At 51.0% G+C, this 14,425-nt stretch overlaps 1 protein-coding gene across 2 annotated transcripts in view; it reads left to right on the top strand.

Moving 5' to 3' along the window:
• The first annotated feature begins 11,540 nt into the window (after positions 1–11,540).
• The window catches only part of TRIM67 (tripartite motif containing 67), a 37,693-nt gene continuing 34,808 nt past the window's right edge, over positions 11,541–14,425 (top strand). For both annotated transcript variants that reach the window (XM_036016142.1, XM_028531329.2), the window contains exon 1: positions 11,541–13,946. In XM_036016142.1, the coding sequence (XP_035872035.1) occupies positions 12,894–13,946 (1,053 nt within the window). In that variant the 5' untranslated portion in view covers positions 11,541–12,893. The remainder of the gene's footprint in view (positions 13,947–14,425) is intronic.

Genomic DNA, 14,425 nt, shown 5'->3' with positions numbered 1-14,425 from the left:
TCACTTATCTCTATTATTTCTTTCTTCTACTTAATTTGGTTATGATTTACTCTTCTATTTCTAGTTTTGTAAGGCAGAAGCTGAGGTCATTGATTAAGACATTTCTTTACTGGTATGGCCACTTGGTGCTGTGAGTTTTCTCCTAATTACTGCTTTCTCACTGTTTCACGGGAGTTTTGATATGTTGTATTTTTATTTCCATTTAGTTCAAAATACTTGTTAATCTTCTTTTTGGTTTTTCTGTCCTGTAGAACTTTTAGAAGTATTTTTATCCATGTTTATTTAGTTTTCAATGTGTGTGAATTTTCCAGATATCTTTGTATTATTGTGGTCATAAAACATAATTGATATGACTAGAATTCTTTTTGATTTATTAATATTTGTTTTGTGTCATGGAATATGGATTATTTTGATAAAGTATTTTATGTGCACTTGAAAAGATTATATATTCTGCTAATGTTGGATTGAGTGTTCTATAAATGTCTGTTACATCAGGCTGATTAATAAATAGTTCAGTCTGCTATACCCTCACTGATATTTTGTCTATTTGCTGCATCCATTGGAGAGGTGTGTTAGACTTTCCCACTGTAATTACAGATTTGTCTATTTCCTTTCCAACTCTGTCCTTTTCTGTGGAGATGTTTCCAAACTCTGCTATTACACTCTGCATACCCATTTAGAATTGTTTTGTTTTCTTGAATTCACCCCTTTCTAATTATATCATAATCTTCTGTCTTTCTGCTAAAATGTCTCATTCTGAGTGTTCTTTGTCCCTCTAGCTTTATTTTAGTTAGTATTGTGCAGGAGGAAATCTTTTTCCTTCTTCCCATCTACGTTCTTTGGTGGTCTAATAATGACATTAACACAAGACAGGCTAAAAGGAGAGAAAGAAGTGTGGTTTCAGACATGCAGAAGCCCATAAAAACACGAGACTCAGAGAAGTGAGCACAGCAGGCAGCTTTCAGATCAGCAGTGAATCTGTGAAATCAGGACAAGGCTGGTCTGGGGCAGTAAATCAGTGATGAAGTAATGCGGTTTGTCTCTACAGCCTTCTGAGCCCCGCATTGCCTACCTCTTGTGATGGTGGACACCCTTATTCTCCTGGCACTGGGGGTGGGGGGGCGTACCTTTTCCATGGCAGCTTGACCTGCTACTTTCAGGGGGCCAAGGAAGGGTCAGAGTGTCCCTCTTGCCCCGGCTGTTTCTCAAATAACTTTAAAGGGAAATAATTAATATGCCAAAGTGACCTATTTTGGGGTGACACATGACACTGCCCACAGTATTTACATAACGTATCTTTCACACACTTTTACTTATCATCCGTTTATGTTTATAAATTTAAAGGGCATTTCTTAAATAATAATAATAATAAATAATAACAATAATCATAATAATAAATAAACTGCATTTCTTGTTTTTCTAATCCAGCCTAGCAATCTGTTCCTTTTCACTGACAGGATCAGAACATGGGCATTTGATGTCATTGTTAATATGACTGGGGTGACATCGGCCATCTTGCTATTTGTTCCTTATTTGTCCCCTTTTGTATTGAGATGTTTTAAATGAGCCCACTTACCTTCACTATTGACTCCATTATCCCACTTTATGTTATTTGTAGTGATTGCCCTTGGGATGACAGTCCACACCTTAGAGCACCACAATCAGCACTCTCCCTCATTTCCACCTGCCTCTCCAGTTACTGTATGTGAGATCACGTGACTTTGCCCCAGACTCCTAGAGCCGCATCCCACATGGCCCTTCTGGACCCTCTGGTGAGCTAGACCCCTCATTCACATGGGAGTGGAGGGTGGGGGCTAAAAGGAGCTGGGTGGAGCCACAGCAGCACCAGAGTTTGACTCCTCTGAGCCGGTCAGAGGGTTTGAGTAGAAGCTGAGCCAGAACAACAAGGCACAGGTGTAAAAAGAACCCACGTCTTGATTCAAACTATGAGCTCAGAGCTGGAGAGAAGGGCGAGTGTACTTGGAGGAAACTCAAGACAAGCCGATAGGACAATGCAACATGAGTCAGGAACAGAAATGACATGTTGGAGCAGATAGCCACAAGCAGAGGTGACACAGTGTCAGCTCACTGTGAGCTCCTAAAAACTTGGTGAAGCGATTGAGGCTTTCCAGTGATGTGGATTCACCAATCTGAACCAAATATCCAGATCTCCTGGGGCAAGCATGCTCCCAGGTGCTCTTTACTACACGTTTAACATTTCTGTTTCCTCCACTTGGCCTGGAAGGTCTATAAAGTTAGGAATTACTTCTGTCTCCTTTGCTAAGGGTGCCTGGCACATAACAGTTAAGCAAACATTTTCAAATAAGCGATGATATGAAATCAGAAAGTGTGGCTTACATTTTAGTCCCACCGCTTCATGGCCAAGTGGGCTTGAGCAGTTGCTTAAAGTTTCCCAGCCCTTCCATCCTCATCCACACAGTGGTGTGGTCACCATTTCACTTTACAGGGGGGTCATGATGATTCATTAGGGAAGGATATGAATTGGATACGAATCTCATTCCAGAAACTTAGGGGAACAAGAACGGTAACTTTGCTATTGCCTCTGGAAGTGAATTGAGTTTCTGTTTCAGCCACCGTGCTACTGGATGATGGAAATATATTTTATCACCACTAAGTGTCCTCTTAGTCATTTCCAGGCAAATGTCTTCTGCCTTCCTCCTCTGCTCCCTGGGGTTAGCTCAAGCTCTGGAGGGCTCATCATGAGACTGCGTGTCTGAGTAAGGGGACTAGGACTCTCCACTTACATGCCATCATCCTCACTCACTTCATTATCGGCTGAGACATCTGGTTTCCAGTCCGCCTTCTTGTTGGGAACCGCCCTGCCTGGTTTCAGAAGCTGTAACCCCCACCAAGGCTAAGGCTGAGGGAGCGACCTTGGACCCTAAGCCATCAAGGAGACAAAAGCTTATCTCCCTGGCAGGAGTGCTGCTTCTGCTCCTTTTACTTCATCCATAACTGGCCCCCAGTGCTTGGTTGGTTAGCCAATGACCGGTAAGATTCCCCAAGGGGGGAATGATCTAAGACAGGCACGATCACATGGGAGGCCCCCAAGGAAGGACTTTGGGGGATACAGCAAAAGGGGATGATGGACCCTCACCCCTCGGCTTTGACAAAGCCTGAGTCCTCATTGTCTGTGAGAAATCTCCTAATCTCTTGGCTGCCTTACTTCCCTTGCTCCACCTAAGCCTGAAACAATGACAGAGAGTGGTGCAGCCCTGTGCTGGAAAGGGCGGGTTCCCCAGGCAATCAGGCCTGCGAGAGAATATGTAAAATCCTATGAAACCTTCTTTGTTTAGAATGCTCTCAATTAAATGATAAAGGTTCAAACAAGAAGTAAGTTTGTTCCTCAAAGTTTTACAGCTCTTTAGCTATCTGGCCCTGACTCAAAATAGGCCCTCAGAGTTCTTTTTTATCTATTGTTTGATCCTTACTTCCTGGCAATGATTAATGAGCTTTACCTGAATTCTTGTGTAAACAAACCCAATAAAAGCCCATTGAGGAACAGGCTCTTGGCCCTTCTCCTTTGAGAGATCGGCCACCTTTCCTCCCCAAGCAGATCATGTCCTGGTAGATTTATTCTCCTCCGTGGAGGCCTGGGGGACCCTGAAGCCGGACCCCCCCACCCCCACACCTTCTGTCATTCAGTTCCCGTAGATTCTGACTGCAAAACTGCTTTAGGTTTGCCGGTCTTCTGAGCTAAGTCTGAGTCACAACAGGAGCCTGCCCACAAGTACACAAACATTTTGGTGGGCCTGAAACACGTGTGGGAAGTACAGAGACCCAGCTGGGCTGTCTGTCTGGACACAGCAGAGAGTCAATTCAGCCCTCCTGACTTTTCACCTGCCTCGGCCCTGCGTGAAGCATGTGGCTTTTCAATGCACTCCCAGAAATGAAGGCTCTGACTCCCCCTGCCCTCAGGCCCTCCGACTCGCAGGAAGTGTCTGTTGTCCCTGAGCCCTTCCCAGAGGGTCACTATGAAACCAGGGGCCCGTGAGGCCTCCCCAGTGATGCACCAATATCTCGGCTCTCTATTTTCCTTTCTCTTTTCTCTTCCTTTAAGTGGTGTTTTGTGTGGTTGGTTTTTGTTTTCTTCTGGAGGCAGGAAAAACTGATGCAAACTGATCTTCTACAACTATGGTTTTAAAAAAATGTGTTTTAATTTATTTTTTAGAGAGAGTGGAAGGGAGAGAGAAAGAGAAGGAGAGAAAGATCAATGTGCAGGAGAAGCTTCGTATTGAGAACTATTGAAAATGTATTGAAATTATTTTGATTAATATACCAAAATATTACCCAGTTACCTATTTATAAAAGATATACACATATTAGCCCTGGCTGGTGTAGCTCAGTGGATTGAGCGTGGGCTGGGAACCAAAGTATCCCAGGTTCGATTCCCAGCCAGGGTACATTCCTGGGTTGCAGGCCATAACCCCCAGCAACCGCACATTGATGTTTCTCTCTCTCTCCCTCTCCCTCCCTCCCTCCCTCCCTTCCCTCTCTAAAAATAAATAAATAAAAAATCTTTAAAAAAAAAGATATACACATATTAGTCAATTATGACATATAAGGAAATTACCTTTATTTAGCATTGTTTCCCTAAAAGCTTTAAAATCAATGCCCTTAACTCTTAAGCTACACATAGTATACATATTTTAAAGTCTCTCTTTTTCTTTTGTTAAAAAAAAAAAAAAACTTGTTCTCTATTTTTAGCAAGTTCATGGCTTCCATGCTTTCTTTGCTCTGACTGTGATATCTGTCTTAGACACCCAGCTCCTTGGGAGCAGAGACTGTATTTTCTGTAGATATTTTACCCATTTCCTGATGGGTCGGTTCTGATGGCTCTTCCATCCCCCTTTCTGACTCACACAGGATACTGTTCTCAAACACAGTCCTACCCTCCAGCCATGTGGTCTCCCTGAAGTTCATTTCTTCACCAATATGTATTGAGAATCAATGATATAACAGATGTTGGTGGCAGAAAAGTAAGTGAATAATACTATCTAATGCCTGCTGGGCACTATATACCACCCACTTTTCTTAATGGTTTATATGTGTTTAGAGTCTCAACCCTTTGAGGTATATATTGTTATTACCTTTATTTTATAGCTGAAAAACTCAAGTCTCTGAGGGGCTGAGCATCTTGCCAAATTTTTCCAACTAGAGCCAGGATTCTGTCCCATGAAGTCCAGCTCCAAAGTGCATACTCTGAGCCTCCATGCTGCCCCAGGACCCACGGGGTTTGTCAAATTTCTACCAATACCTGAGGGATGCTTAAGTAGAAATAAGTCACATATGGCTGATGTTAAGAAACTATAGTCCACCCCTGGCTGGATTGAGTGGCTCAGTGAATTGAGTGCTGGCCTGAAAACCAAAGGGTCACTGGTTCGATTCCCAGTCAGGGCACATGCCAGGTCCCCAGGTGGAGGCATGCAAGAGACAATCACACATTAATATTTCTCTCCCTCTCTTTCTCCTTCTTTTCCCCTCTCTCTAAAAAAAGAAAAATAAATAACTTTTTTAGAAAGAAAGAAAGAAACTATAGTTCACTCAAGTATGAGCACATTCTCTGTCCTAAAGTCATGATGTGGGCTAGTGAATGGGGCAGAGCCGGTGGTCTTCAGCACTTTGCCACAGAGAAGATGCTCTGCCTGGAGCCCGTGTGGTCCTTCCCTTTGCTGGTAGATCCTTGCAGGAGAGGTGGGTGAGTAAAGCTGTCAGAGTCCGAAAGCACTTCCATGCCCCCTTCCACACCTTCTTCTCTGATGCTCTTTATTCCCACCAAGTATCCAGCTGGTTATCCCATGTAAGGTGCTTCACAGTTTACACACCTTAGGAGTTTGCCCTTTGTTTTCATATGGGAAGCTGCTATACGTTTAGGCATAACCAAGTGTATTCTCACCTCCCATTGATTTTTTGTCTAGGAGAACATTGACTGGGGAGAGCAAGGACATCGTGGAGCCGTGGCTCCTGCGGTGGTCAGAGAGAGGAAGCAGGGAGGCCAACCAAGGGAAGTCAGGGCCCATTAGCATTGGCAGTGAGAGTGAGAACAAAGAGGGAGGGGAACCTTAACAGACTAAAAAGGTCAAGCTATGGGTAGAACACAACATCCGAGAATAAAAAGAGCAAAACCAGTGAATAGTCAAGGCCAGGATCCTGCAGAAAGAAGTTGTGGCAGAGAAATTCTAACATGCAGACAGAGGCAACTGAAGTATCCGATGAAGCAAGGTCATTGTCTTAAACATTGCAATTGGCAGATGGGTCAACCCAATCTTACCTTGCTGAGCTCCGTGTGGAGCCCTTATCTTTTCTGAAAGGAAAGTAAGGGTATCAAAAGATCACAAGGGTAGAGGGGTATTGTATGGGATCCAAGGACAGGAATATAACTGGGTCTTAGAATCTTGCAAGGCTGAGGGGCTCAGAAGGCCCTCCCCCAGTTCTGGTTCTGCATTTCTACTTCATTCTCTAAGACTTCAACAGCTCCTTGACTTCAGTGTTAAAGACCCATCCAGATTCTTTGTCTGGGCTCTGATTCTACAGTCCAGGAAGAAAAGATTCTGATTGGCTGAGCCTGGTCAGTTGCCCGCCCTTGGAATAAACAGTGTGCCTAAGCTCGGGATCAAGTTGTGTTAGCATGGCTGGTGAGTACCTACCTGGTGGGTCAAGGCCCACCCTCTACATTCGCCATCTCCCAGGCTAGTCCGTGTTGCTGTAAAGATCAAACTAGATCATAATACGTGAAAGGATACCATGAAAATGTCAAGTACCATTGACCCTTGAACAACAAGGGGTTAGGGGTGCCAACCTCCCGTGCAGTTGAAAATCCACAGTTCCTGTTACAATTCTCATAGCTGAGATTTATAACCACGGGGAATATTTGAAACCCAAACTGCTTTTGTGGTAATAATGTTAGTTTCCATGCATTACAAAGATGCCCTGGGTATAGGAAGAGTCCTGTAAATTGGAATCAATTTGCTTCATCTAGATTTGATTCTAAACCCTTTTGCCTGCAAAGGAGACAGTGAGAGCAGAGCAGGCTTTTCAAGGCCCGGTCTCCTCATCTGGAAAGTAGAGTCATCTCAGAGTTACAGAAGGGGTGATCATTATTTGGTATTCAAAAGCTAAAACAGAAGATTGCTAAGTACGAAACAAGGATGTTTGAAGGGGAAAGTGGCTGAATTTTAAGATTCCTCTATATCCCTGGCTGGTGTGGCTCAGTGGATTGAGCCCCAATCTGTGAACCAAAGGGTCACTGGTTCAATTCCCAGTCAGAGCACATGCCTGGGTTGCAGGCCAGGTCTCTAGTAAGGGTGCACAAGAGGCAACCACACATTGATGGTTTTCTCCCTCCCTTCCCCTCTGTCTAACAATAAATTAAAAAAAAAAGATGTCTCTATAGAATATGTCTTCCGGAAAATAAACCAATTGCACACCCTGGAGAGGATACTTTGTGTTGCTAGTGATAATTGTTCCTCATTAACTTGGCCACAAAGGAGCTCCAGTGTGTGCTGTGCATAGTGGTGCATGCAGCCACTTTCTTCTAAGTTAAATGCAAACTACTTTAGACCATATGGTGCCTATGCTATAGATTTTACTAAATTTACTAGATCTTCTTACACTGCAAAAACAAACAAAAGTAACTCAAAAGAAAAATATTGTAAGCTTTCATTTAAAATTTTGTTTCAGGGATTCTTATGCTTAAGATCACAGCATCTATTTTTTAGCTGAAAAAAGCTTTTCATTGCATTCTATTTCACATGAGATTCAAAGTGCAAAACAGATTGATTTTTTTTTTATCTTATAACTCACTGTGTAGTCTGGATTAAATTATTTAACTTTATTCGCGCTCTTTCGGGAGGAGAAGTAACACTGTCCTGCCTCTGGAGTGTCTGGGGGACCCTTGAGCATAAACCATCCTGGAGCTCTAAGGAACCGGGACAGCGTTCTTCTCTCTGCCCCATGCCAGGGCCCTGCGGGGGGTCAATTACCAATGTGCTCTTCAGATGTGTCCAAATGCTGCTGTTGTAGTAGAAAAGGAGCAATGGCAAATGGGGATGACTAGGATGGCCCTTATGTTCACAGCCAGAAATTGAAAATGAGGCCGTCTTTTGGAGACCCATGAGTAGTTTAGTGTAGAAATGGAGATGACCAAGGGAGAGAAAACCACATAGAAGTCATGAGGTTAAAGACGAAGATCAGCCCTGGCTGGTGTAGCTCAGTGGATTGAGCTTGAGCTGTGAACCAAAGCATCGCAGGTTCGATTCCCAGTCAGGGCACATGCCTGGGTTGCAGGCCACGGTCCCCAGCAACTGCACATTGATGTTTCTCTCTCTCTTTCCCTCTCTCTCTCTCTCTCCCCCCCTCCCCTCCCTCTCTAAAAATAAATAAATAAAATCTTTTTTAAAAAGACTAAGAAGATCAAAGTAAGGAAAGGATATTAAGGGGAAAAGACACACACACACACACACACACACAAGAACAAAAACAGAACAATCTATTTGAACATGATCATTAAAAAGAAAATTTCCTGGTGGACCCACTGATATCTTCTACAAGAAAGAAAATTATTTCCACAAGAGCTTTTCAGGGAAGGTTACGGGGATGGATATTCTTGAAACTAGGGCAGCCCGTTGGTCCACAATGATGGATAACTTGGTGAGAGCCAGGCTGTGGCAAAGGAAGCACAGCATGGGGAACAAGACAGACACAGTCCTCAAGGAGCACACTGTCTGGAAGTGGAAGATGCCCACGTGAAAATGACAGGTGACGCCAGGGCTGCAGAAGAACAATACAGGTGCTTCCAGGAACACGTTAGAGAGGTGCCTAACCTGGACGGCAAGGGCAGCCTGGGAAGGCAGAGCGGACTACATGTCCAGTGGCCCTGGGTGGGGACACAGGGTGGCAAGCCCGCACTCCAGAGCTCCCCTCTGCTATCCACTCAAAGCTGGGAGACAAGCCCCCATTGGCAACTGTGGCTTAAGGACAAATGCTTTGACCTTGAAGCCAGTCCAGTTCTAGGTCCACCAGGACAAGCTGCAAGACCTCGAGTTTCCCCATCTCAGTTTCCTTGTCTGTAAAAGGGAAATGATAAAATATTTCCATGATTCTAAGCTGATTGCCAGATGCACCATAGATTTGATAAGAAATTTTCAAGGTGAGGGTGGGAAGAGGAGGAGCATGTGTCAATCGCAATAGACACACTTCCTGATTTCCACATCACAATGTAAAATCATGGACTTCGTACAACTGAGGGAATGCGCTGGTGCCTACTCTCAGGGTTGCTGTGCGGATTGAATGAGGTTATGATGAGAATGTAATTTCACAATGCACTAGGGCTAAATGTTGGTGCTCCTTCAAAATGAGGTATTTCTATACCCTGACTCCCAATGTGGTAGTACTACGAGGTAATTAGGTCATGAGGATGGAGCCTTCCTGAGCGGAATTAGTGCCCTTGTAAGAAGAGACGGGAAAGTTTGCTCTCCCCTCCCCCTCTCTATGTGAAGGTGTAAGTATTACTACTTGCCTCACTCCCTGCATGGCCCAGCCTTTAATAACATAAAAGAGACTCAAGGAATGAATATATGGAAATCAAATCTTATGGTCTAATTTCTTCATGAGAGTCATTTTTTATTAAGTGGGATACATCATTCTTAAAAACTAATATATACAGACTTCTGCATGAATTCTATCCATGTATTTTATAACAGGAAAAAAAACTAAGGATCAAAGAAATAAAATGACTTTTCTTTATACATATGGTTCCTGACACAGTTGGGACGGAAAGAAGGATTTTTATAGATGGTGTTGACAACTCTTAATAACGATGGTTATATATAGCATAGCACTGAGACTGGCTGTGTAACCTCAGCTCATACAAAGCAGCTGTGGGGTGCCACTCCCCACCCCCCGCAACATGAGCAGTGTCTCAGCAACAGGGCCGTCCAAGGCTAAGCTGATTTCCCTCACGAAATCGGGGTGGTGGGGATGGGGTGAATGTGAGAGATACTAAGGTGCAGAATTATGATGTATTCTATGAGCGCCTCCTCCCTGGGAAGCAAAATTGTGCTCCCCCTCAGGAACAGAGTTGCTGAAATTGCAGGTCCTTCTGCACAGAGAAAGATTTAACCCTCCTGGGGGGCTCCCCACCTCCCCCACCCCCACCCTAAGCCATTGACCTTGGTCTGAAAATGGCAAAGCACAGTGGGTCTCAGGTATAGGACGAGTTGGTGGCAGGCCCGCTCACAGTAGGACCACACGAGATTATTACTTTTTTATAGACACCAGGAGGCTGGGCTGGGCTGGGGTGAGTGATGACGCTGGTAGAATTGCAAGAAATGCATCTTTAGGTGCATTGAGTCACAGACCTACCTACCTACCTACACCTGTGCCGCAGCATGTCCAGCGGGACACGAAGCAACACTGCAGCGACTTTCCTGGGGGCTCATCACAGTGCCGCAGGCAGGAAGGGTGCAGCGCGCGGCGGCTTTATCTATAGAAGGCAACCTAGGACCAGGGTGTGGCCCTCTTCCACCTGGGGACACTGAGGCCTGGTTAAAGAACTGCTCCAAGCTTCCGGTTGCTGAGGGGAAGGAGAGTCAGGTCTCTTACCTCTGGGCGCTGCCTGCACCTGGCACTCAGCTGGTCTCCTCCCCCGGCTCAACACAAACCAGTGCGAACCGAAGAGTCACAGGGTTTTGAAGCGGAAAGCAGGGCGTGCACCCGGTATTGACTGTGATTAGTTCTCACACGAGTATTACCGTATTCCCTCGACAGAGGGCCGGGGCGGGGACTGCGAAAGCAGAAGCGCGGTCCAGGGGTGGGGCGTGCGCTTAGAAAAGGAACCGAGGGTCCCACCCAGAGTCCTGTCTCCCGGAGCTCTGGGCCGGACGGACAGTGCTCACGAGTGCAAGGTCACGACCTCCCCGCAGTGGTCCCTCTGCGGGCCGTCCCGGTCCCCTGGGCTCCGGGCTCCCACCGGCGCTGCAGCTCTCTCCCGCGGTGACCCGCCAGCCGGCGCTGCTCCCGCCCCCGGCGGCCGACAGAAGCGGAGCCTGCCGGTCTCGTGCGGCGGCGCCCGTCCTGCCTTTGTTTGGAGGATGGAGACCCGGAGAAGAGGGGGAGGCGTGACTTCAGTATTCCTGTCGTTTTTAAACAAACGGTTCCTAATGTGTGTCTGTTTCGTGCCAGCCTGAAACTCCGTGGGCAGAGGCGGCTGCGCGCCGCGCCCTCGCCTCGGCACGCGCCCTTCCCGCGGCGGCGGGGACAACACAGCGGCGCGGGCGAAGCCGCGGAGCTGCGCGGGTGGGAGGCTGTTCCCGCCGCTCCGGGCTGGCGTCGCCGAAGGTGGAGATTTTTCCATTCACAAAACCAACCTCCCCGCTGGCCGACTGGCCGCCCGCCGCGCCCCGCGGGGGCCCGCAGCAGGGCGGGGATGGCCCGGGGGCCTGAAGGGGCGCGTTGCCAGGTTTCGCCGGGAAACCGAGCCCTGTGAATCCTACCGGGTGTCCTCACTCAGTGCGCACAGACGACCGACCTCGCTCGGGCGCGGAGCGGAGACAAAATGGCTTGTGGTTCCCATACAATAAAACCTCGCCCTCTGACTCCGGGTGTCCGACATTTTGTGACTCGCATCTTTCGCTCTGTCACAGATTTAGGAAGCGACTGTCCAACCGAGCCCCCTGCCCATGTGTAAACAACTGGCTTTTGGGGTCCCCGTGATTGCCCTTTATGGCGGTGGGTGGGGGCGCGGGAGTGGGCAGGGCAGGTGATGGCAGGGGCGAGGCAGGGCGGGGCGTTGCGCTGCTTCCAGACGCAACCTCCGTCCCAATAATAGATTGTTATTAACAATGATCCTCTCTGCAAAACCCTCAAAATTGCCCCTCGACTTCCCTGGCAGCAAGAGGAGAGCCCCAATTCGCTGAGCTGACGCCTCTCCCCACCCCCACCGCTCTCTGCTCTGGAAATTACAACTCCTCTGCGCGCCGCGCGGGGAGGAAGCCGCCGAGGCGAGAGGGAGGCGAGGAGGGGATCCCCGGGCCGGCCGGGCGCTCGTCCTCCGCCCGCCGGCTGCGGAGCCGCGCGGCCAAGGTCAGAGGCGCCGCTGGAGCAGCAGCGGGGGACCGGAGAAGCGGCTCTTTCCCGGGAGAAAGCGCAAGGCGAATTTGGCTCGCACCAGCAGCTGCCTGGAAGGGAGGTGAACGAAGGTCTCCCGGCCGGCGAGGCCCCGCGGAGAGAGTCGCCCGCTCAGCGACCCACCCGGCAGGCGGGCGGCCCCCCAGTCCTCTCGCCTGCAGCCGGGGCGCCACCTCGGGCTCCCGGGCGCTGTCCGCCCGTGCGTGGTGCTGATCGCAGCCCTACTGCCAAGAGGCCTGCTCACCCGCCTACTCACCTACACAGCGCCCCGACTGGGGGCGGGGCGGGGGCACAAGGAGGTCCCTGGGCAGCTGCTCATTGGAGCCGAGGGCTTGGAGCTGGAAAGCCAGCGAACGGCAGCCGGGCCGCTGCTCCTGATGCGGAGAGGGCGCGCGCGCCGCAGCCGCCGCGGGCGCCAGTGCTGATTCATCACCTGGAGTGCCTCCGGGCCACCGCTGGGGCGGCCGACCGGCCCCGGACTCTGGCCGCGGGGTGAGGCCGCTGGTGCAGGGGCCTCGCTGGGTAGAGGTGAGCACCCCCTCCCTTCTCTCGCTCCCCGCCGTCTTAGGGCGGTGGCCCCAGAACAGAGAGAGGGGCGTGCCCCCGAGCTGTGCAGCAGTCCTGCCTGTGGGATGCTCCCGCCTGAGTGCCGCCGGAGCTAGCCAGGCTGGTTCCCCTCCGCCCATCTCCGGAGCTTGGGCCGTTCCGCCCCCGGGACCTGAGCAGCTCGGCCTGCCCGCGCCGCGATGGAGGAGGAGCTGAAGTGCCCCGTGTGCGGCTCGCTGTTTCGGGAGCCCATCATCTTGCCCTGTTCGCACAACGTCTGCCTGCCTTGCGCTCGTACCATCGCGGTGCAGACGCCGGACGGCGAGCAGCACCTGCCCCAGCCGCTCCTGCACTCGCGGGGCCCGGGGCTGCCCGCGGCCGCCGCCGCCGCCGCCGCCGCGCCCCCTCTGGACCACGAGGCCGCGGCTGGCCCGGCCTGCAGCGGCGGGGGCGGCAGCGCAGCCAGCGGCCTGGGCGGCGGGGCGGCGGGTGGCGGGGACCACGCGGACAAGCTGAGCCTGTACAGTGAGACGGACAGCGGTTATGGCTCCTACACGCCCAGCCTCAAGTCCCCCAACGGGGTTCGCGTGCTGCCCATGGTGCCCGCGCCGCCGGGCTCCTCTGCCGCCGCGGCCCGGGGTGCCGCCTGCTCCTCGCTGTCCTCGTCCTCCAGCTCCATCACATGCCCGCAGTGCCACCGCAGCGCCTCCCTGGACCACCGCGGCCTCCGCGGCTTCCAGCGCAACCGGCTCCTGGAGGCCATCGTGCATCGGTACCAGCAGGGCCGCGGGGCGGTTCCGGGGGCGCCCGCGGCCCCGGCCGTGGCCATCTGCCAGCTGTGCGACCGCACCCCGCCGGAGCCGGCCGCCACGCTCTGCGAGCAGTGCGACGTGCTCTACTGCGCTGCCTGCCAGCTCAAGTGCCATCCGTCCCGGGGACCCTTCGCTAAGCATCGCCTGGTGCAGCCGCCGCCGCCGCCGCCGGCGCCCGCCGAGGCCGCCTCTGCGTCCCCGGGCACGGCCCAGGGCGCCCCCAGCGGAGGCGGCGGCTGCAAGAGTCCCGGGGGCGCGGGCGCCGGAGCGACGGGGGGCAGCGCGGCCCGCAAGTCCCCCACGTGCCCCGAGCACGACATGGAGCATTACAGCATGTACTGCGTGAGCTGCCGAACCCCGGTGTGCTACCTGTGCCTGGAGGAGGGCCGGCACAGCCAGCACGAGGCGAAGCCGCTGGGGGCCGTGTGGAAGCAGCACAAGGTGAGCGCCCGCGGGGCGGGGCGGGGTGGGGGCCGGGGAGGCGTTCCCTTCTTTCCTGGAGGATCGACGGAGAAGGCCGGCCGGAGGACCGAGCAGGAAATGCCTCGTTCGTTCGTTCGTTCGTTCGTTCATTCATTCTCACTCGTCTATTCCCTCGTTTCCTCGTCAGTCATTTGACAAACACTCGGAGGAACCCCAGGTACTCTGAGCTGGGTGTAGGAGGTGTCGAGGGCGTGGAAAGACGACGTGGTGGGCACCTCTGGGCCCCCCAGAGTTTACGGTTCTGCGCAAAGGGCGCCCAGAGTGCAGAAGCAGGGCCCTCTCACGTCTGAGTTGGCTTATTACCTACTTTGACGGCCCCTCCAGGTGGGAGGCAGCCAGGGCCCCTTCCTCTCCCTAAAAAGTTTTCTTTCTTTTTTTTTAAGTCACGTGTTACTACCTGCCCCCAGGAAAATGTCCTGATGCCTTTGAGCGTGGTT

The sequence above is a fragment of the Phyllostomus discolor genome, chromosome 15 (assembly GCF_004126475.2).
Source record: "Phyllostomus discolor isolate MPI-MPIP mPhyDis1 chromosome 15, mPhyDis1.pri.v3, whole genome shotgun sequence".
Lineage (NCBI taxonomy): Eukaryota > Metazoa > Chordata > Mammalia > Chiroptera > Phyllostomidae > Phyllostomus > Phyllostomus discolor.
Note: the sequence above shows the minus strand (reverse complement) of the source record. Positions and strands in the feature narration are given on the sequence as shown.